General features: G+C 44.9%; 1 protein-coding gene across 1 annotated transcript in view; it reads left to right on the forward strand.

Moving 5' to 3' along the window:
* Positions 1-5626: 5626 nt before the first annotated feature.
* Positions 5627-22755, forward strand: part of PDE8A (phosphodiesterase 8A) — a 172380-nt gene continuing 155251 nt past the window's right edge. Inside the window, exon 1 of the mRNA XM_040642842.1 lies at positions 5627-5836. Within this exon, the coding sequence (XP_040498776.1) occupies positions 5627-5836 (210 nt within the window). The remainder of the gene's footprint in view (positions 5837-22755) is intronic.

Consider the following 22755-nt stretch of genomic DNA (forward strand, 5'->3'; position numbering starts at 1 on the left):
AGCGGGGTGCATGGGGCTCCAACCCAAGTCCCTGAGATCACAGCCTGATGGAAACCAAGAGCTGGACGCCTAACAGACTGAGCCACCCAGGCAGCCCAAAAGTGCACTTTTTAGAAGCGGTAGAGAGGACCAGCTACAGAATTTGTGGGGCCCAGTGCAAAATGAAAATGTGGAGCTCTTTGTTCAACAGGTATTATGATGGTGATAGCTTAGCATTAAACCAAGAGTGGGGGCCTTTCTAAGCTTGGGGCCCTGTGACCCACAGATGTCATGCCCCTGAAGCCAGCTCCGGGAGCAGGGACCGACCCCTGGGACACTCCATATTAGGAACTTGGCACAGGAAACTTTCATGGTGCGGTGGAAACCAACGGGGTAGTCATGGGGTCGTGAAAACGGAAGCCAGGGCTCCCAAGCCATGGCTTCAGCGTCCCGGCAAACCTGGTCGGGAAGGTCAAGGTGTCAGGATCAAGAGACAGTCCTAGGGGCGTCTGGGTCTGTTTTATCTGTGTTTCTGATGCTGAGCTCCCCTTGCCCTTCCTGTCTTTTGAGGAAATTAACCAATAATTATCTACTTTTGCTAAGCTACGTGGAGTTGGGTTTCTGATATTTACAATCAAATTTGGCAGTGCTAAGAACTCTGGACTTTATCCAATTGGCGGGAAAGGATCTGACCCCTGTGCCTGGGGGGAAAGGGTGGGGGCATATGGGTACTGGGGACAGAGCACTTTGTTGGAAATGAAGAAGTCTGAGATTCCAGGTCATTTTGAGGAAGGGAGTCAACATTGGGTTATTAATCCCCGACTCTAGGTGAACTACAAGTACCAAGGTCTGGAGCCAAATAGAGGAGAGAAATGCAGGTGCACACCTGCATTCTGGTGGTAGAGAACAGTGTCCTAGGGATTTATTCCCCCGCTATTCTAGCCTCTAGGGGGCGCTCCTTACCCTTCTGGCCTAAGAGTGGTCACTCAGTTTCTCCCTTATCTGAGAAAGGCTGGAATAATAAAATATACCTTACTGAAGGTGTGGGAGTACCAGGAGAGAGAAAGATAAGGAGGCCTGTGAGTCCGGAGAAGATGTCCAGGAGAGGCCTTGCATCTGGGGCTGGCTGGGTGCCGCCCTTAATTCAGAAGCACAGGGGGTATCCAGGGAGTTCCTCTTCTCAATCTTTGTCCCTGGCTCGGCTCTTTCATTCTGTTTTTCTTTCCTTTTCTTTTTTGAATTTTATTTATTTGAGAGCGAGAGCATGCAAGACTGAGCATGAGCAGGGGAGGGGGAGGGGAAGAGGGAGAAGCAGACTCCCTGCTGAGCAGGGAGCCCAATGCAGGACTCGATCCCAGGACCCCAAGATCATGACCTGAGCCGAAGGCAGACCCTTAACCAACTGAGCCACCCATGCGCCCTCTTTCTATCTTTTCATCCCTTCTGGAGCTGGCATAGGGCGGGACATACCTTTTGACCAAGCAATTCAACTTTTAGGAGTCCATCCTACAGAGAAAGATATTCAAGGATATTATCCACTGCAGCTCTGTTTGTGACACCGTAACAGCTCTGCGTGTGTGTGTGTGTGTGTGTGTGTGTGTGTGTAATATATTTAACATAGAAACAGGTCTGGAAGCATATGGTCCAAACTGTTAGCAAGAGGGAAGGAAGGGGGGGGACTTTCCTTTGCCTCTGCACACTTCATGTACTCCTGCTTCATTTGATTTTTTAAAACTATTTTCCCAGCATGTATTCATGTGTAAATTATAGAATGTGTAATTTTAAAATGACATTTTTAAAAAGTCACATGATACAAAGTTTTGAAAGAGAAATTAACGTGATGAAGTCTGATGCACAGATTTGTAGGGTGTTGATCCTCATGGTGATTTCATGCCCTCCAGAGGTTTCCAGCAGGCTGGGGTGGGCCTGGAGGAAGGTGGTGTTGAATGGCCCTGGAAGAAGGCGGTGAGCTAAGGAAGGCACACGGCTCAGTAGTTCTGTGCATGTGACATCGGCTTGCATCTTTAATCTCAGTGAGATAGATGTCAGGAATCCTGGATTTATAATGGAGGAAAGCAGCCCTGGAAGACGACATAGGGCAGTGCTGGAGTTCAGACATTCCTTCCTCTGTCCCTTGTGCCACTTCCAGCCCAGTTCAATGGGGAAGGCGAGGGGAGGAGCAGAGGTCTGGGTCCCGTAGGCACAGTCTTTGAAGGGCTGACTTCTGGGTGCAAAAGGCAGTAAAGCAGGAAGGAGACCTGGCTTAGGAAGGATCAGCTTTAGTGGAAGCGGTGTGGAAACCGAGGAGATTCTGATGTTAGATAAACAAAACTGTGCAGGAACCCACACCCTCATGTCTCTAATGGGCAGAGGGGCAGGGAAGTGGGCTGTGAGCACCGCGGGGTCTCCTGGGAATGACCATGGTAGTGGGAGAGGCTGGGCCCAGGCATCTACCTGTTGGTTTGTCTCCTTTCCCAGCCGCACTGACCTTATGCTGACCCTAGGAGTAAGAACTGAAGTAGACATTTAGCTACAAGGCTGAGCCTTGTGGGGGTCCCGCAGCTCTGCCTGGGTGATGGGGGGAGCACACTGGGTGGAATGGATTGGGCGTGGTGGAGCGTGTTCTATCGCACGTGGACATTGAGGCGTCCACATGGCTGGCATGGTGGGGAGTGCCTGTCCTCCGGTGGGCCGGGGATTGTTCATGAGCTCCTCAGACACTTTCAAGCAGTGGGATTCTTTGTAGGGGCCTGGGAGGCCTGGGTGAACTAATGGGTGGCACATGACAGTGAAGTTTGGGTTACTTCACTTAACTTGAAGTAACTCGGGTTACTTCAAGGGTCGATGTGTCCCTTTTCTGTCCACTGTCACCGAGGCCTGGCAGAATGGGTTTCATAGGGTGAAGTGTTCAGGGACCTCGGGGTTCAGGTTATGGCTGGGGAAGGTGGGGGCAGAGTGGAATTGATGTCAGGGGCTTGAAGCATCCCAGAATGAGTTCCCGAGTGTGGAAAAAAGAGAGAGAGGTTTGCTTTCTGTGACCCCAGAAGTAGACAGATGACTCCTTTTCTGTCTGCCCCTGCATCCTTTTTAGCTTTAGGGTCTCTAAGTCTAGGTTCTCCAAATTGCAGAGCTGGAAGTCAGTGAACACTACTCCCTAGCAGGACTCTGGGAACAAAGAGGCTAAATGACCAGCTTGCCAAGGCACAGGCAGCCCGGGGAGCCAGCAGGGTGGGGGCAGGGAAAAGCAACCCCACCCCCCTCATTAGCTCAGGGCTCAAGGATTTTCAAGGAAGGCCAGGACACGGAGGTGCTCCCTGTGAAGGGAGGGACTAGGGAGGGTTGGAACAGCCTGGAGCTGGAGAAGGCAAGGTCAGTGCCCAGAGTCATCAAGGCCTGACTTCTTGGCCAGGCGGAGAGGACAGAGGGCACGCGATAGACTTTCGTGCATTCTGATGGTTCAAAGCGTTTTCTTCTTGAATAACTCTTTAGAAGGGTCCAGATTCTGCCCTGGAAATTACCTTCTAAAATCTGCAGAACAAAGGCAGTAAACACTCCACAATTTAGGTGGAATAACGGGTGATAATAAGAATCTTTTCCTGTGTCTTTCAAGACATCTTCATTGAGCCGGTGGTACTTTTATAAGGTAGGGAAGCATAAATACAATTACTGCTTAACGTGCTTAAACTTGATAATGGAGTCACGTGCCTGTGGTTTGGGCCGGCTCGGCTAGTAAAGAGGGCTAACAGCACCAAGCCGCTCTCGGGTTACCCTGCCTTACTGCTCAGCAGCCGACGGGAAACCGCCCGGTGGGCACCTCGGCCCGGAAGACTGCGGCGGGAGGGGCGCCGGGGCTGCGGATCTTGGGTTCCCTAGCGTTCTGGCGCTCGCGCCGCGCAGGGGACCCGGCACCTGAGCCTGGGCCGCACTCCCAGCGCCAGGGCCGGGACTCCAGTCCGAAGTTCGCCTCCGGGGCTTCACAGTAGCCGGCCCGAGGCGCAAGCGGCGGCATCTCAGGGTCGCTGCAGGGCCGCGTTAGGAAAGGTGTGGACGGCTGGAGAGGAAAGGAAGGGATCGGCCTCGCCGGGGTCTCCCCGGACCGGGAGTCGCAAGAAGGGCGGGAGTGGGGGCAGGCCCGAGGTGGGCCGCTCGGGGGGTGTGCGATGGACACCCAGGGGCGTCGTCCTCCACACGACTGGGGCTGGAGCCTCAGGCACAGAGAGGTTACGAGACTCGCCCAAGGTCACACAGCGAGCTGCTGGTGTGTGTGTGTGTGGGGGGGAGTGCGGTTCTGACAACGCGTCTGGCAGCCTCACAGGCCCCACTGTGCACGGCGGACGCCGCGTTGTGCCCGCAAGCAAGGAGACTTTGGGGTACCGGGCGCCAGGTGAGAGGACGGCGACCCCCGCCTGCCTCGAAAACGTGGTTTTCCAGTGCAGCGGCCGCCGGGTCGCCTGGGCAGTCTGGCGTTGGCGTTCCACGTCGTGGCGCGCGAGGGAGCGCACGGGGCACTGCGGCCCTGGGGATAACGCCTGGACCCCACCAGCCCGGGACCCGGGGTGCGGGAGGCTTCCTTGCCCTCCGGCCACCACCCCAAACGGAGGTCCGCCGGCCTCGTTAATGAATGAGAGGTCCAAGGCGCAGCGCTAGTGACATGACCCAAGTCACGCAGCTGCTAAATTACAGAGCCGGGATTCGAACCAACGGTCCGGATTTTTGGGGCCTCGGGCCCGAGGTGGCTGTGTGTCCCTGGGCGAGTCCATTCCCTCCTCCCCGCAGCGGGGCCGCGCATGCCCAGTCTCCGGCGGCGCCGGGAGGTGGCGGCGGGCGCCCCAGCTGCTTTGCATTGACGCCAGCACCCGCTGGAGGTCACCGCTGGGGGCTGGGCGCGGCGTGCTGCCGGCAAGACCCGGCCCGGAGCACGGAGCCGGAGCCGCGCCGCCGGCAGCTCCCCGGTGAGCGCAGCCGCTTCAGCGTTTCTCGACGGCGCGGCCCGAGACCCGGCCTGAGCCCGCGGCTCCGTCCCCACTCGGCAGGCTGCGGCCTCGCCGCCCCGACGGGCATCCTTCGACCCCCACCCCTCAACGGCAGGAGCGTCTAGGCCAGCCTTCCCTGCCGCCGGCGCTCGGGCCAGGGGCGTTTCTTTGCGGGGCGGCGGCCCAGCAGGCGGAGCGGCGCGGGCTGCGGGCCCGGGGAGGCGGCGGCGGGCGCGGCGGGGAGCGCACCTCCCCCGGGGGTCGCGCCGCCCCGCGTTCAGGGCGGTGTCGCTCGCGCGGCGCGGACTCCCCCGCTCCCGGGTTGGGAGAGCGCAAATCTCCTCCCCCGAAATTCCCCGGAAGCGCGGCGCGGCCAGGCGAGCGCGGCGATGTGAGGGAGGCGGCCGGCGGCTCCCGCCTCAGGAAGGGCATGTTCGGAGGGGCGGCCGCGGCGCGCCGCCCGCCCCAGCGCCCCCTCCCCAGCGCCGCCGCCGCCGCGCCCGCACCGCGATAAAAGGGGCGGCCGCACTTCCTGACGCGAGACCCGCGCTCGCCGCCGCCGCCCGCCCAGGCGGCGATGACACGGCGCCCGCGGCGGCCCCGAGGCGCCGGGCGGGCCGTTTGCTGACCGGATCGCGGCTGCCCGCCAGCGTGTCCGCCGCGCCGCCGCCAGCATGGGCTGCGCCCCGAGCATCCACATTTCCGAGGGCCGGGCGGTGTACCACGGCGGCAAGGAGGCCGAGGACGCGCCGGGCGCCGCCGCGCCGCCGCCGCCACCGCCCGCCGGGCCGCGCCTCCCACCCGGCCAGAAGACCACCGCCTCGCCCGGGGCCCGCGGCGCCGGCCTCGCGGAGTCCGAGCCTCGCGACGGCAGCGGCAGGAAGGTAAGGGGCGCCGGGCGGGCGGCTGGGGCTCCGGGCTTGAGGTCCGCGGCGAAACTCGGGCCGGGCCGGGCGGCAACTTTCCCGTAGGGGCCGGGCGGGGCTCCCTCCCGGGCGGCGGTGCCCTCTCGCCCGGCTTTGGGTGACTTTGACGGGGAGCCAGCGCCCGCTTGCCGGGGCAGCGGCCCTGGGGAAGCCGGAGCCGCGCGTCCTCGGACCCTCCTCGGTACGGTTGCGAGCAGGACGCCCTCCGAGCCGCAGCGTCCGTTCCCGGGACCCATCCGACGTCTCGGATGGCGGGGCCCCTCTGTGAACTTGCCCGTGGCGCTCGAGTCATTTCCCTACCCAAGAGCGGGGAACCCCCGGATATTGTGGCGCGCCCCCGAAACGTTAAATCGGCGTGAACTTTGTTCTTTGGGTTCTAGTGATGGAAAGGGAAGGGCGGCTAGCCCCGGGAAGCCGCGGCGCTGGATCCTACCACCCTGTTTTGTTTTCCCTCTGTCAGCTTTGCACATGCATGCAGTTGCAATTTCCCAGTTTCTCTGGGACTATTAAAACGTAATCTGAAGCAACATCAGCTCTGCTTCATTGCACATGTGTTTGAGGTTCACGGTTATTACCATACGTGTTGTGTTTAAAGCCTACGTAATGAGAAAATACTATCAGAAACGCGATTTTTGAAGCATTCAGAACAAAGTTAATTTTTTATTAAGGAGTCTGGGACATGTCGTGACTGCTTTTTCACAATTGTGTGTCTTCTCCAGCGCGCATCGCCTTGGCTTATGTTTTGTCAAAGTTTCTGGGCTTAGTCTTCGTTAAGATTTCCTAAAGGAAAGATAATGAAAAAGGCGGCGGCGGGGGGGGGGGGGAGATGTTCATTAAGGCGCACAGCAACAGCTTTCCAGTTCTCTGATTTGAAATTGTAGAACTGGAATTCATGCGTTTATGTTTCATTAAACTAGAAAAGAAATTTTGGTGTGCATGGCCTCAGATAGTTGATTATCCCTCTCATTGCTGCTGCTTTTTAAAAAGTCATTTGCAAAATTGTTTGGATTTTCTGGCTTGCTGGGGATTGCTAGACCTCCCAAGTTTGATACCGTTTGGTCACTTTCTGAGTTAAATTTCTGGCAGTCGTCCATGAGGCTTTTTCTATATGAAAGTGAAAAGTCGCTTTCAGTGTTGCATAACTAGATGAAGTGACTTCCCCACCCCTCCAATTCCCTAGGTGAAAATCTAACTTTGTTCTGAGTATCAGAAGTTGGATTCCTTCTATAGATTCTTGAAGAAACCTGTGGCTGTGAACCCCAGCTGCTCCTAATGTCGGTGTGGTGCTTCTACATTAAGCCTCCGTAATTGGCTTAGAAAACATTACACCTGTGAAGTTGAATATGGAAGTGTTAACAGCTTTCAGGTTTTTGACCCACATCTAATACTGGTTATCTTGCATTAACTAATAATGAACTTTTAGGTCACTAAATTAGCCTTTTTAGAAAGAGGCCCTGTGTCTTGCCTTTTTGGGGTGGTGCAGGTGTCCTAAAATTCAACTCTGTGTCTTATAAGCCTCTCCAGTGCAGCCGCTTGTTCTGCTATCCACAGTGTCTGTAGAGCCCCTGGGTTCTTAAGAGTCTTACATATTCTGTCCTATCGTCAGACCATTGTCCTGAGTTGGGGCCCAGAAAAATACGTTCATCATTTACAGTGCTTAATCCATTGGCATGCATATAGTAGCTGCTGAATAAATGTTTGCTGAATTAGGCTCTTTATTGTTAACTGAACGATGAAACTTTTCAGGCTCTGAAGTTTTAGTCCATAAAACCTCCAATATAGGCTTTAAGGTAATATTAGTATTTCCAGAGGAGGAGTCAAATTATAAGTAACAACACCACAACCGCAGAAATGTTTGTTAGTCACAAACTGTACATGTTGATACCGCATCTCAGTTACAGATATTTGTATGTAGGCATTTCAGGTAATAGGGCAGAGGTAAATATCAGCATGTTTTTTAGTTTATTTTTACTTTAAGGGAAAAAATCTTTATTTTTTAAAAAATATTTTATTTTTAAGTAATCTGTATACCCAGTGTGGGGCTCGAACTCACAACCCCGAGATCAAGAGCTGCGTGCTCCACCAGCTGAGCCAGCCAGGCACCCCAAGGGAATGAATCTTTTGAAATTATCAGATACGTTCTAGAAATCTAAAAATATATATTTAGAGAAGATCAACTTCCAGTGATTTGGCAAAATCAAATTATTATACAATTAATTTGAATTCCTTTATATTAATATGCCAAGATCCAATTTTAGTTTATTAAAAATTATTTCTTCTTGGGGCGCCTGGGTGGCTCAGTTAAGCATCTGCCTTCGCTTAGGTCATGATCCCAGGGCTCCCTGCTCAGTGGGGAGTCTGCTTCTCCCTCTGCCCCTGCTCTCTCTCAAATAAATAAAATGGTTAAAAAATTAAAATTTTTTTCTTAAACAGTAAATTAGCATATCACTGAATGGATTTCAAAAAAATTCATTGAGGGAAGTTTTTGTATTTCAGTAGGACATATAGAAAACACTAGTTCATCAAAATGCTTGGGAGATTGATAATTGCATTTTCAGATTAATTAAGTCGTGTGTCCCCTGTACCATAGTGTATCCTGCATGTGTTCCCTGAAGCAACTTGTTGACTGTTAATAAGTATTAAATGAAAAAAGGAGCCATGTCAAAATAAGTTTGGGAAATACTGGCTCAGACTAAAATCGGCAGATTTCTTTTATGCAGGATTTGCCAGAAAACTTAATTTCTTAAAATTCTCTGTGAATCTCCAAATGGCGTTTTGAGTGTACAGCATTTCCTAAGCTTGTTCGATTATAGAGCCTTTTTATAGAGTTATATCTTAGGCCACATGTTAGGACATGATACCTAACATGAGATGCCAATATTCAAAGTACAAGAAATATACTTAACAGTAGAACACAATAAACGCAATTTGCTTCTTAATGATTCCAAAGGTACTTCAGGATCTTGTCATACGTTAGGCTGGGTCATCTTATATGAACTTAAATTTAAGTGTTACTAAAGATGTTCTGTTTATTTCAGGAGTTATAGTCTGTGTGGTTGCAGATAATGAATACTGTGTTCAGTCTGAACACTTACAGTTTTGTTTTTAATCAGCTTGAGCTTTAACTGTAACATTTCAATATTTGCTTGTCAGTCTGGATTTACTTGGTCTTCCCTTTCCTTAGCTAGGACTTGAGTTGCCCTTGAAAGATTTGCATGTGGAGGCAGGAGTGTCAGAGGAGAGCCTGTGCCCCCCTCCCCTTTTTGCAAACACCCAGTGCACTGCTGTGATTCTCCCCCCCCCCCAATTTGTCATTAAATAGCTCTGTGAGGGTGGCACTCACATCTGTTTTGTTCAGTGCTGTATCCCCCCACATAGTGGGCCTTCCACAGACATCTGTCGAATTAGAGAATTGTGTGAACCAGGCTGGTGAAGTGGAAAATCCACCCAGCCCATTGAAAGGAAAGAGAAACCAGTTTAACCTGAGTGGAGGCTGGAGAATTTAGATGTGGTTTTGTGGAGATTTCTAGTTATTGCCCTTTCAGAGCATTTATACCGGGGAATAATAGAGTTCTACGGTGGCGAACAGAGTAGATTTCCGTCCGAAGAAGGGTTCATGCAGCTGGGTGGGCAGTGTGCAACAGGTGACAGGTAATAGCGGGCCACACACCGACCTCTCACTGAGGGTTCCTGGCCTGAGCGTTCAGAATCCACTCATGCCCACTCTTAATCCTGTCACTGGTCTTCACTTGTGTCCTCTTCTCCTTCCCCCAATTTTCTCATATATAGGTGTGTGTGTGTGTGTGTGTGTGTATGTATATATATATATGTGTATATACGTATATATACGTGTGTGTATATATATATATATATATATATATATTTTTTTTTTTTACCACCTTCCTCTTCTTCCTTTCCTCCTCAAAACTGGCCAAACTAACCAGCTTAATGTCCCCCAAAGTTTAGTGGTTTCTTGGTGTTTCTTAGCTATGGAATAAAATTTCTTGCCTGCTCTTAATGTACAAAGTGGGTTAATCAAATTTTTATATTTTCCTTACCTAAAGCAAATTTCTCTGTGTGACCTGCCTGATTTTTTACCCCCACTAGGGGTCATTGACTCTGAGTAGATTATGGAATTATTGAAAGTTTCCTTCTGAAAGTGTAGTTGACAAAATGAGACCTAACTTTGTGTTCCTGAAATATGTGACTATAATCTATCTCTGTAGATATTGCTTTTCCATTTTCTTCAATTCTTATTATATATATAAAATACTTTGCGTTTCTATTCTATATTGTTTTAGTGCTTAATATCATTACCACCTTAGCATGAGGTGTGGTTTTTAAGGTAGATGTTCTGACTGTCACAACTCCATCAGCACAGACCTGTGCTGGGCTAGTCCAGACCCCCTTGCTGAAGGGAGGGTTGGAATGAGGCCTATGGTTCCTTCTGACACAAACGTTCCCTGTGAAACGGCTTATGACACTGTGTTGTTGTTTTTTTTTTCCCCTTTATACAGCTTGCCCATTTGGGATGGGCTCTTTAATAGGGGAAGTTTCATGATGTGAGTCTACAGGGTGAGGCAGATGTCTCAGAATAACCTAAAATGCCTTAAGGGACAGAACTTTTTAAAAATTAAAATTAAAAATCAAAGAAGAGAGGGCGAAGTTGCTTAGAACATGAGTAATCCCTTGGTCTTGTCCAAGGTCAACGGCTTCAGCCTGGTTTCTCAGCGCTGTGAGGTGGTAGGAGGTGCTGGACTCAAGTTCCTGGAGTGCAGACTATTCATATTATAATATCCACCATTTCTTGGATGCTTTTGATGTCGCAGGCACTCTGCTGAATGTCTTGCAGATGTTATCTCATGAAATCCTTACAACCCTGTGAGATGACTGGTGTCATTTCCATTTTGCAGATAAGGCGCTGTAGGTTAGAAACTCACCCACACTCCTGCAGTTAGGGTGGTGTTCAAACCCATTGCTCCTGGGCTGTTCTCTGTTAACTCCCTATCTCCACTGCATTTCCCATCCTCTGGCTTTCTGCTAGGTTGCAGATGTCACAGGACCACCTGGGTTTTGCGCAGGTGAATGTGAATCCACATTATCAGGATTTTAAGTCATGATTTGCTGGGGAAATTGGTTCCAGCCCTGCTTTAGGTTCCCAAGTTTGTGAGGGTCGAGGCCATATTTGGCCCTGCCCCAGGGACCTGAGGCCTCCGTGAGGCCCTCTCATTTGTTCTCTTTGCTCTCGGACATGAGTTGGCAGGCCTCCCTCGGGAGTCCTTTTGACTCTCCCTTCCTCCTGCCCAGGCTTCAGGTAGCCTTCCTTAACCAGGAGCCCCCTTGGGGTAGTTCATCGCATCAGCTTTGCCCAGAGCACAGCACTCCTTGCCCCCAGCTCTGCATTTGTGCATCTTCAAGGCCCAGTCGAAATGTTTCTTGAACCCCTGGTTGTACTTGCACTCTCTTTTCTCAGCTCTTAGGATCTTCCCCTGTAGCCCTTGCAGGCCTAGGAGGTCTGACTTGAGCCTCCTGTGGGATTATAGGCCTCTTGAGGACAAGGACTATGTCCTAGATTCCTTACATTTCCCAAAGCGGCTAGCACACTCTGTGAATGTTTGGATAAATGCACCAGTCTCTAAGGCTATCTCACCTTGTTTAAATTTAACAAAAACTGTTGGGGTGTGTTGTATGTGCTTTCACAAAAAGCCAAAATACCCTGAAGCCAGTGATTAATGTGTGGGGTGATTGCTAAAGCTTTTGCCTTCAATTCTGGCCGTGTTAGGGTTGAGCAATGTTCCTGGGCCCCCTCCTTCTGTTCTACTTGTGTTCTGCTCTGGTAAGAAGAGTGGTGGAGTATCTTGTCAGAGAAGGGTTTTGACAAGTTTTGTATTGCAGTTTCTTAGCTACAGGCATCATATGCAGTTTGTCCATCCACACAGACAGGAAGGATGTCACAGATTTCCCTAAACTTTGAAGATGGCCTCAAAGAACTCGGGGACTGGGGCTTGCCAGTGCTTTTGTGCTGAATGGGTCGGTTGAATTCATGCTTCTTTACTGTCTGCTTGTGTCTCTCCCTCATGTGCTGCTAAGGACAGGAGCCACTTCGCTCCTCGCACTCTGCTGGTGGGACAGCCCAAGGGGGTAGTGGCACATCAGCAGTTTGCACGTTGCCCTCAGTTGTTTGGGGAGGATGGTAACTCCCTAGTGAGGTGTGTTTGAAAGACCACAGAAGAGCCAGGGACCTTCGTGTTAGGTCCAGCTCCACCAGGCACTGGCTGTGTGATATTTGGCAAATTCCGATCCCGAGTTTTCTCAAGCGTAAAATGAGACTAGAATACCCAGGTTTTGGTAGGATCACTTAAAATGATCTTTGTAAAGCGTTTTTGCAAACTCCAAGCACTAGCATGTGTAAGGATTGAGGTTCTCTTTCCATCACCTCTCTCAAAGGCAAACTTTGCTCAAATATATCCGCTTATTTTTTTAAAGCCAGTCTCTTCCTTCTGAAAATGTTTTTGTCTTTTCTCTAATATTGTGAAAAATTTCAAGCATGAAGTTGAAAGAATGTGTACCCATCTACCTCCCACCTAGATTTGCAGTTAACATTTTCCCCTATGTGCTTTATCACCTCTTTCTATCCCATTGTCCATCACAGCGTTTTGTTTTTGCATGAATTTCAAAGTTCCAGACATCAGTGTATTTAACTCCTGAACACTTCAGTATACCTGTCACTTACTAGAGTTCAAAATTTGTTTCCTTTTTGTTTGACAGATGTATATACTAAGTGCAAATCTCTGCTAAGATACAGAATATTACTGTCCCCCAGCGGAAAGTTCTCTATGCTCCTTCCCCATGCCTAACCCCATCTGCCAGCAACCACTGTTATGATTTTTATACATTATAAATTATTTTTGCCTATTCTAGGCTTCATATCAATAGGATCTTAAAAATATGTATTTTTTGTATAAGGCTCCTTGAACTCAGCACAGTATTTCCATGATTCATCTATGTTACACACACTTGTTGCATGTTTTTTCTTGCTAAGTAGTATTCTGTTGTTATGACTAGATCCCAGTCCACTTCTTCATTCTTTTGTTGATGGATAACAACAGGGCTCTTTCTAATTTTGGGCTATTAATAATAAAGCTGCTATGAATATCCTAGTGTAAATTATTTTGTGGACATATGCTTTCATTTCTCTTCGGGAAATACCAAGCAGAGTTGCTGGATCACAGGATAGGTGTATGTTTAGCTTTTTAAGACACTGCCTGACCTTTTCTGACACGGTTCTACAATTTCACACTCCTGCCAACAATGTATAATAAAAGCTCAGTGGCTCCACATCCTTGCCCCTGTTTGGTGTTATCAGTTTCCTAATTTTAGCCATCCTGGTGGATGTGTAGTGGTTTCTCATTGTGGTTTTGACTTGCATTTCCTCAATGGCTAATAATTTTGAGTACTATTTATGTGCTTATTGATCGCTTATGTAGCTTCCTTTTTGAAGTTTATAACACTTTTTTCTTAAAAGGAAATATAAATCCTTTCATGACCTCTGGGTAAGGAAGGGCTTATTAAACAAGTTACACAAACCATTTGCCATAAAGGAAAAGGTTGACAAATTCAACTACCTTAAAATAAAGTACTTCTCATCAAAGGAGAGTGAAAAGGAAGGAAAACCATAGTCTGGAAGAAAAAATTTGTAACACGTAATACCAATGAAGAATTAGTATCCAGAATATATGTAGAATGCCTGCATGTCAATTAAGAAAAAGACAGCCCAGTTGAAAAACACAGACTGGCCTGTTATTTAAGAGGAAACCAAATGGCTAATAAACACATGAAAAGACCTCATTGGGGAAATGCAAATTAAAGCCACTATGAAATAACATTTTACACCCACGATCGCAAACATTTAAAAGCTTGACAGTATTTGAGGCAGTCTTCAACACTGTAGGTAGAAGTATTCATCCTCGGGAGAACCATTGTCATTACCAGGTATAGTTGAACGTGTGACCCTATGACCTAGCAGTTTCACCTTTAGAAATGCTTACACATGTGAACTAGAAACATGTACAAGAATGCTCATAACAGCATTGCTTCTAATAGCAACCTTTTTATTAAACTCCAATATCTATCAGCAATATAGTGAATAAATAAGTTGTGATATATTCAAATATATTGAAAAGGGATACTTCATAACTTTGAAAATGAATGGGTTATAGCTTCAGGTGTCAACATAGATCAATTTCAAAAACAATGTTGAGAGAAAGTTACAGAAGAATTTACAAAGTATAACTTTTTAAAGCATAATAGCTAAACAGTGTATTATGAGTAAATAGAATATACACATAGGTATTACAGCTACACAGAAAACCAAAGAAGTAATTATGAAATTCAGTTAGGCAAAGAAAGTTTTCTTTTTAAGTACTAAAATGATTAACAGGTTAATTTTCAGAGCCTAGTTTAGAGGATGTAGGAGGACAATGCCAGGCCCTGCCCTCAGGGCACAAGTAGTTCTCCCTGGAGAGGTGGGGCAGGCCTCTGAGCTGGAAGTGAGGCTAGCACCTGAGGGATGGAGAGCGTGTTTAGAGAACAGGCAGGAGCCGGGTCTGGATTGGTCATAAGATGCAGGTTAAACCCCTCGCCCCCGCCTAGGGAAGACTGGGAGGACCTGGATAGGTAGCGAATAGGGGGATGTACATGGAGGTGGGCGGTGTTGGCTTGTTGTGCAGAATTTGGGGAACCTGACCACAGGTAAGAGGGAGGGCCTGAAAGCGGGGGCGGGGGGAGTTCGTGAAGTCCATCCTGTAAACCTATACAACTCCCAAAGGCTTTTCATTTTCAGCAGGGTAGTTACAGGGTTAACCTATTTTATGAAGATTAAGTTTTAGGAAGAAATTGCCGAGAGAGGCCGGGGTGAGGAAAAGCTAGAGGTGGGGCACTACCCAGGGGGTGGTGGCTGTGGTTCAGGCATAGGGTAAAATCAGGTATAGGTAATGTAGTGTGGTGGTTTGGGAAAGGAGGGAATGAGTGAAGGAAGAGCTGGCAGACTAGGGGACATATCAGACTTGGGGAGTGAGGGGCGAGGGCAGTGGAGGGCGACTCAGAGGTTGGGGTTTACCAGCTTGGGAGGACTGTGATAACGTGTCATCATTCGTATAGCACTCCACAGTTTACCAAGCGCTGTTTTTATACATCATCTTATTTGATGTTCCCCAAACTCCTGTGAGGTAGGAAGGAGGGATTTTATTGTCCCTATTGAAGGCCTAAAGAAGCAAAAACTTAAAGGCATCAAATGACTTGCCCAAGTTTGCAGTGACCACTTATAGGTTCACTACAACAGCATGGGGCAAAAGCCAGACTAAAGAGGTGAGAGTTTTTTATTTATTTATTTTTAATTTTTAAATAGATTTTATTTACTGGAGAGAGAGAGCCCATGTGTCCATTGTGGGGGGAGGTCCCGGGGAGGGGCAGAGGGAGTAGCAGGGTCCCTGCTGAGCAGGGAGGCCCCATGTGGGGCTCCATGCCAGGTCCCTGGGATCATGACCTGAGCTGAAGGCAGATGCTTAACCGACTGAGCCACCCAGGTGCTCCAAGGTGAGAGTTTTAAAAAAAGCCTCTCTTGTCCTTTGGTTCTGGATTTGCTTTATAAAAGGAAACTTTTACTTTTCTGCATTATAAAAGTAACATTCATTGTAGATGGCTTGAAAAATAGGGAAAGGACCGAGGATCGCTTAAGTTACGCAGTCACTGAAATTGCGGTCGGGAGGAGTTTCTCATAACATGGTGGTATGTTTCCTTACATCCATGTAGATGACTTCCAATAACTTTTTTTTTAACAGTTTTGTTCTTTAGTTCTAAGAAACATCGAGCTATTATTTCTTCAGATGTTGTCCCTCTTCCATTTGTTCATTTCCTTTCTGTGGTTCCGTCCAAATGGTAGGATTTAGACAATCTCAATCTGTCCTTTGTCTCTGCTTTTCTTTCTCATCTCTGTGCTGTCGTCTGGGAGGGCTGTGGAAGGTACTCTTGTAGCTAGCTCTCTGACTCAGTCCTCAACGTCTCCTCCACTCTCCAGCCTGTTGAGCTCTTAAATTCGACAGGTTTTGTGTTCAAGATATGTGCTTTGTTCCCTTCCCTACTGCTTACTCGTGTGTTTTGGTTGCATCATACTCCCTTATTTTTTTGAGGATATTAATTATATGCACTTGAAAGTCCTATTCTGATTGCTGTATATTGAAGACATTTTTTGAGGTATAAATGCAGTCAGCAAAGTGTATAAAATCTTAAATGTACAGCTTGATACAAATTTTACCACGTGTGCCACACATACAACCACCACCCGGATCAAGATAGACCATTTCCAGCACTCCAGAAGGCTTTTCTAATGGCTCTTCACTATTTGTTTGTATTTTTAACACTTTATTATGAAAAATCTCAAATACACAGCATTTCTTTTCTTTTCTTTTCTTTTTTTTTTCCAAGTAAGCTGTATGTTCAACATGGGGCTCGAACTCATGACCCAGAGGTCAGGAGTCACATGCCTTACCAACTGAGCCAGCTGGCTGGCCCAAATGTACAACATTCTTGAAGGAGTTTTACGATGAACACTGGTATGCCCAGTTCCCGTATTTTACATTAGCATTTTACTATACTATATAGATGGATAGTGTATCCATCTATCCTTCCTTCTCTCCATACATCTCTTTTCTTTGATGCATTTTAAAGTAATTGCAGACATTAGTGCTCTTTCTCTTCAACACTGCAGCATGAATATCATTAGAGTTCAGTATTTTTTTTCTTTTAAGGTAGAATTTACATACTGTAATGAAATACTTATTGTACATTTGCTGCGTTTTGACAAATGCATACATATAGCTGTGTAATCCAAACCTCTGTCAAGGTATACAATATTGTCCTCACCCCAGAACGCCCCCTGCGCCCCACAGAATTCCATAGTATGTACTCTTTTATGTAACACTTCCACTCGGCTCTCTGGTTTTGAGGTTCATCTGTGTTTCCTGTATCAGTCGTTCATTAGTTGTAACTGTTTTAAAAGCACAGGATACATATGGTTAAATTGCCCTCCAGAAAGATGTGATCAAATTTTAATATCACAGGAACATCTGAGAGTGCGTTTTACACTTTCAACAATCTGATTGTGAGAGAATGATATTTTATAGGTAATTTAATTTGAGTTTATCTCATTTATTGTTTATTATCTTTGGGTTTTTTTCCAAGTGTGTATTGGATACTTGAACTTCCTCTTCAACGGCATTGGTGTTTTCCTGTTCAAGTCTGTTGCCCATTTCTCTATTTGGACTTTAAAGTGTAAAAATTTTTATTTGTAAGAGCTTTTTCAGTACATTTGGTTGTTAAGTTTTGATCTCATGCTTATTGCAGATCATTTTCTGTAGCATTTTCCTTTTTCTTGGGTGTGTTTTTAGAAATCATAGACATTTTATATTTTTACGAAATCAAATTTAGCACTCATGTTTTTTTCTATTTGCTTTATATAACATCAACTTTTACTGCAGAAGTAGTACGTGGTACAGGTATTGCAGAACATTAATGTTGAAATGCAGTTTTCACCACTTAGAGATCATTTAGCTTGTATCTTTCTAGATTTTTTCCTGTTCATGTATGTGCATTTTTTCACTGAAATTAGATCATATAGTAGTAATGCTGTTTTTAAAAAGTTGTGGTGAAGTATATTATACTATAAAATTTACCATTTTAATCATTGTTAAGTGTACAGTTCAGTGGCATTAAGGGCAATCACATTCTTGTACAGCCATCGCCACTGTCAATCTCTAGAACCTTTTCCTCTTCCAAAACTGAGACTTCATACCCATTAAATACCAACTCCTCGTTCTCTTCTCCCCTCCAGTTCCTGGCAACCACCATTCTCCTTTTGACTACTCTAGGTACCTGGTACACGGAGAATCACATGATATTTGTACTTTTGTGACAGTCTTATTTCATTTGATGTGTCTTTGAGATTCATCCATGTTGTAGCATGTATCAGAATTTCATTGATTTTTTTAAAGCTGAGTAACACTCCACTGTATGCATATACCACATTTTGTTAATCCATTCATCCGCTGGTGGACGCTTGGGTTGTGTCTACCTTTGATTATTGTGAATAATGCTGCTGTGAACATGAGCATACAGATGTCTTCAAGTTCCTGCTTTCAATTCTTTTGAGTAAATATACACCCAGCAGTGGAGCTGATAGATAATATGGTAATTCTATTTTTAACTTTTTGAGGAACCACTGTAAGTACATATTGTTTTGCAATGGACTTTTTTCAGCCAATAATCTGTACATTTTCATTTTAGTGATGTTTTATCTAATACCCGTAGCATACTACACTGAGATCCCCTATGATCTCAGAGATGTTCCCTTCATCGTATCTGCTTGTTATGATCCTTAATTTCTTTTAATCTAGCACATCCCTTCCCTTTTCCCCCATTTTTTTTTTTTTTTAACACTGACTTGTTATAGAGACCTGACCACTTTGTCCTAACTTCTGGATTTGTCTTATTGTTTCCTTGTGGGGTCATTTAGGTATCCTTCTTTCTGCTATATTTGTTGTAAACTAGAATTTGTATCTAAAATGGATGAAAGTTACAAATTTTGGCCTAGAATACATCATTAGTGATCCATGAATCAAGTGAGAAGACACAGAATATCTGATTGACCCACCATTATATAGATGGTCAGATTGACTGCTGGACTAGGGTGATGAGAATCTGAGCCCTCCCTCTTGAATCAGGTTCCCTCATAAGACCAGAAAGTGATCTGTGTGGCTCTCAGGACTGTATGAATGTTCAGTTCCCCACAGGCTAGTCACCTAAGTTCCCCCCCCCCTTTTAGCACCAGTTGATAATCCTTATTTAAAATAACAATTCTGATCCAGGTTAATGGATGATGTTTCCTAATTCATTTACTTTTCTGCCTGCAGTAGTTAATGTTCTCTGCAAAGTGGAAGTTTCCTTTATCAATTGGGGCCAGGGCTATTTGGTTACTATAAAATATAGTTCCTATATTTTATAGGCAGGGTAAATTTTTCCCTTTAATTAACAGTTTTAATAGTTGAGAAGTTGCTGCCTCAAGTGGGAATGAATATGTTATTTGTTTTTTCCATTTTTATAAAATGTAATTGTGGACATAGGGTTTTTCATTGGTTGGATGTGCTTGGATATATTATAGTCTTTTTTTTTTTTTTAAAGACTGAAATGGTAAGACCTGCGGCCACTGGGGGCTCCTTCAGATTGCCTTCTGTATTCTTTTGACATGATTCTGTTCATCTTTGAAAGCACAACCAGTTGTCCCAGGCTCAGCTTGTACCTTCCTTGTCCCTGACCAGACATGGGCCATTTCTCTAAGGTGCCCTGGTGCTCTTCATGGGAAATGGAGTTGGAAGCTACAGTTTAGGTGCTAGGAGTGCTCATTATTCCAGGAGAAACATCGTTTTGGAGCCATTTTAGTGGATAGATCCAGAAAATCTATCACTAAAAAAATCAAACCCCAAGTTATGCAATTCACGTATACTTTTAATTTAGTTTTTTTCTTTTTTTAAAGATTTTTCATTTATTTATTTGAGAGAGAGAGAGTGAGTGAGCATGAGCAGCGGGAAGGGACAGAGGGAGAGGGAGAAGCAGACTCCCCGCCGAGCAGGAAGCCGGATTCAGGACTTGATCCCAGAACCCTGAGATCGTGACCTGAGCTGAAGGCAGATGCTTAACCAACTGAGCCACCCAGGCTCCCCTCAATTTAGGTTTAATAGTATACTGTTTTATTTCCATTTGCTTGATTTTATAATTTCTTTTCTTTTACACTGACAATTTTGATTTTTCTTCCTTTGAAGTGTAAGTCCTTTTTCATCCAGATATAGTTAAGTATTCATATTCATATGAATATCACATATTCATATTCATATCAAAAATTAGCATTTTTGTGTGTTTATTTAATTTCAACATTTAGTTTTTTAAGTCAGGCATTTATTTTGGGTTTTTGGGTATTTTGGTGTGAGGTAAGGATCTTAGTGCGTCAGAATAGATAGTTATTATTCTAGCACCTTTTATGTGCATAATTATTTTTATTTCCTACTGGTTTATACTTTCACCTATATCATATCTTTGGGTTGTCTGTTTTTGGTTATCTAGTCTCGCTGGTACTATTACTGAACTGATTTCATTTTTATAGCTTTATTTTTTCATAGTGTCTGGTAATGCTAATCCTTTTTCTCATTATGTCCCATTTAAAAAAAAAACCTTCTTAACTCATTCTTGTCTATTTTTCCATGTTAATATTAGCATGATTTTTTTAAAAAAGATTTTATTTATTCATCAGAGAGAGAGAGTGAACACAAGCATGGAAAGTGGCAGGCAGCGGAAGAAGCAGGCTCCCCGCTGAACAAGGAACCCACCCGATGTGGGACTCGATCCCAGGACCCCAGGGACCATGACCCGAGCCGAAGGCAGATGCTTAACCGACTGAGCCACCCAGGCATCCCAATATTACCATGATTTTGATTTATCCCCAAGCTTTGGGGTGATTTTGATTGTTTTAGAGTTCAATCCACTGTGATTTGAGAAGAACTGATAGGTTCATGGAATTCTTCTGCCAATGAACATGATGTTTATGGTTCATTTATCTTATTTTATGCATTTTCACATGGGTCTCATGTCTTTTTAGGATAATTCTGTTGGAGCCAGAATCTTTTTTTTAATTAAATCTTTTAACTAATTATTTCAGTTAGATAAAATATGTTGATGTGGCTGAATTTTCCGAAGTATTCTATAGTTCAGTTGATTTTTTTCGTTTGCTTGTGAAATAGATAGATCTTAAGTGCATAGTGTCTGGGCTTTTTAGATAAATGTTTACATTATTAGCTGACTGATGGTTTTGGGTTTTCCTTTCCCAAAGTAATGCTTTTTAATCTGTTTCCTTATTGGATTTCTTTGGGGTTTCAGTACATTGTCAACAATGATTTTAGCATGCATCTTTGTTTTATCCGGATTTTAATGGTATATGTCCAGTTCCTCACTCTTAGGTGTGATCTTGGCTGTTGCTTTTAAGACAGTGTGTTTTATATACTTTATTAAGGAAACAGCTTTCTAGTCCCTGCTTTTTAAAGTGTTTTTAAAAATTACAAATGTCAAATTTTATCAAAAGCCTTCCCCCTACCCTTGCTTTTTGTTTCATCGAATGATATAATCACATGCTTTTTCTTGGAATTACTGATGTGACATGGTCTGATTGGATTTGCGATATTTTAAAAACTTTGCATTTCTAAAATCTTGCTTGTTATAGGTAATTTTTAAAAAAAGTTAAAAATATACAGTTGCGCTTTAAACAAAGTGGGCATTAGGGGTGCTGACCCCCTGCCTGTCTAAAAGTCCGTGTATAACTTGTGACTCCTCCAAAGCAAACTACTTATAGTCTACTTTTGACTGGAAGTCTTATCGATCACTTAAATAGTTGATTAACACATATTTCAAAAAAATTTTTTTTGTAGGCTCCACTTCCAGTGTGGAGCCCAACATGGGGCTTGAACTCACAACCCTGAGGTCAAGACCTGAGCTGAGAGAAGAAAGGGAAGAATGAAGGGGGGGGTCATCAGAAGGGGGAATGAACCACGAGAGCCTATGGACTCTGGGAAACAAACTGAGGGCTTCAGAGGGGAGGGGGATGGGGGATGGGCTAGCCCGGTGATGGGTATTAAGGAGGGCACATATTGCATGGAGCACTGGGTGTTATACGCAAATAATGAATCATGGACACTACATCAAAAACTAAGAATGTACTGTATGGTGACGAACATAATAAAAAATTATTATTAAAAAAGTAGTCGTCCACTTAACTGACTGAACTGCCCAGCCACCCCTAATTAACACATATTTTAGGGAAAAGAAACTGATTAAGGAAATCATAAGGAAGAGAAAATACTTTTACAATACTGTAGTATATTCATTGAAAAAATTTTGTGTATAAGTGGATTTGGAGTTTAAACCCATGTTGTTTGGGGGTGTCTGGGTGGCTTAGTCGGTTACATGTCTGACTCTTGGTTTTGGCTCAGATCATGATCTCAGGGTCATGAGATGGAGCCCTGCATCAGGCTCTGTGCTCAGTGAGGAGTCTGCTTAAGAGTCTCTCTCCCTCTGTCTCCCCCTGCTCATGCACACATGCCCTCTGTCTTTCATAAATAAGTAAATCCATGCTGTTCAAGTGTCAGTTACTGTGAATTCAGTTTGTAGTAATTTGAAATTCAGTTTTCTTTTCTGTATTCATGAGTGAAAGCAAAGTCATATATAGTACGACTATATATACCCTAACAAGAACCCTATTAACGTTTTATATTAATTTGTATATAATATATATATTGATAACTCCTTGCATTCTTTTTTCATGTGCATGTGTAGGAAAATTTAAATGTTAAATATAAGTTTTAAACAAATACTTCTATATAGTTTTATATCCTGACTTCTAAATTTAATAATAAATTAGAACTATCTTCCCATGTCATTAAAATTTCTTCAAAACATCATTTATATGACGATACTAATGCTGCCATGTATGTTCTTCTTATATAAGCGTTTATGCATATCTGTGATCATATCCTTAGATTCTACTTCTAAAAATAAATCCTATTTTTAAGTCTTAATTTTAAAAAAACAATTCTGTTTGGGCAGGCTTTCAGGCATTTTGAGCAGTATATAATGAAAAAGCATTATATTTTAAACATTTTTATTTATAAACTTGGCTCAGGTAAGTTACATGTTACATTTTCATTTTTTTGGAATTTTATTCCTTAGTGGGACCTTCAACTTTACCATATCCAACTTTCTTATTTTATGGAGGAGGAAATTGA

Source organism: Ursus maritimus, unplaced genomic scaffold (assembly GCF_017311325.1).
Source record: "Ursus maritimus isolate PB19 unplaced genomic scaffold, ASM1731132v1 scaffold_27, whole genome shotgun sequence".
Classification (NCBI taxonomy): Eukaryota; Metazoa; Chordata; class Mammalia; order Carnivora; family Ursidae; genus Ursus; species Ursus maritimus.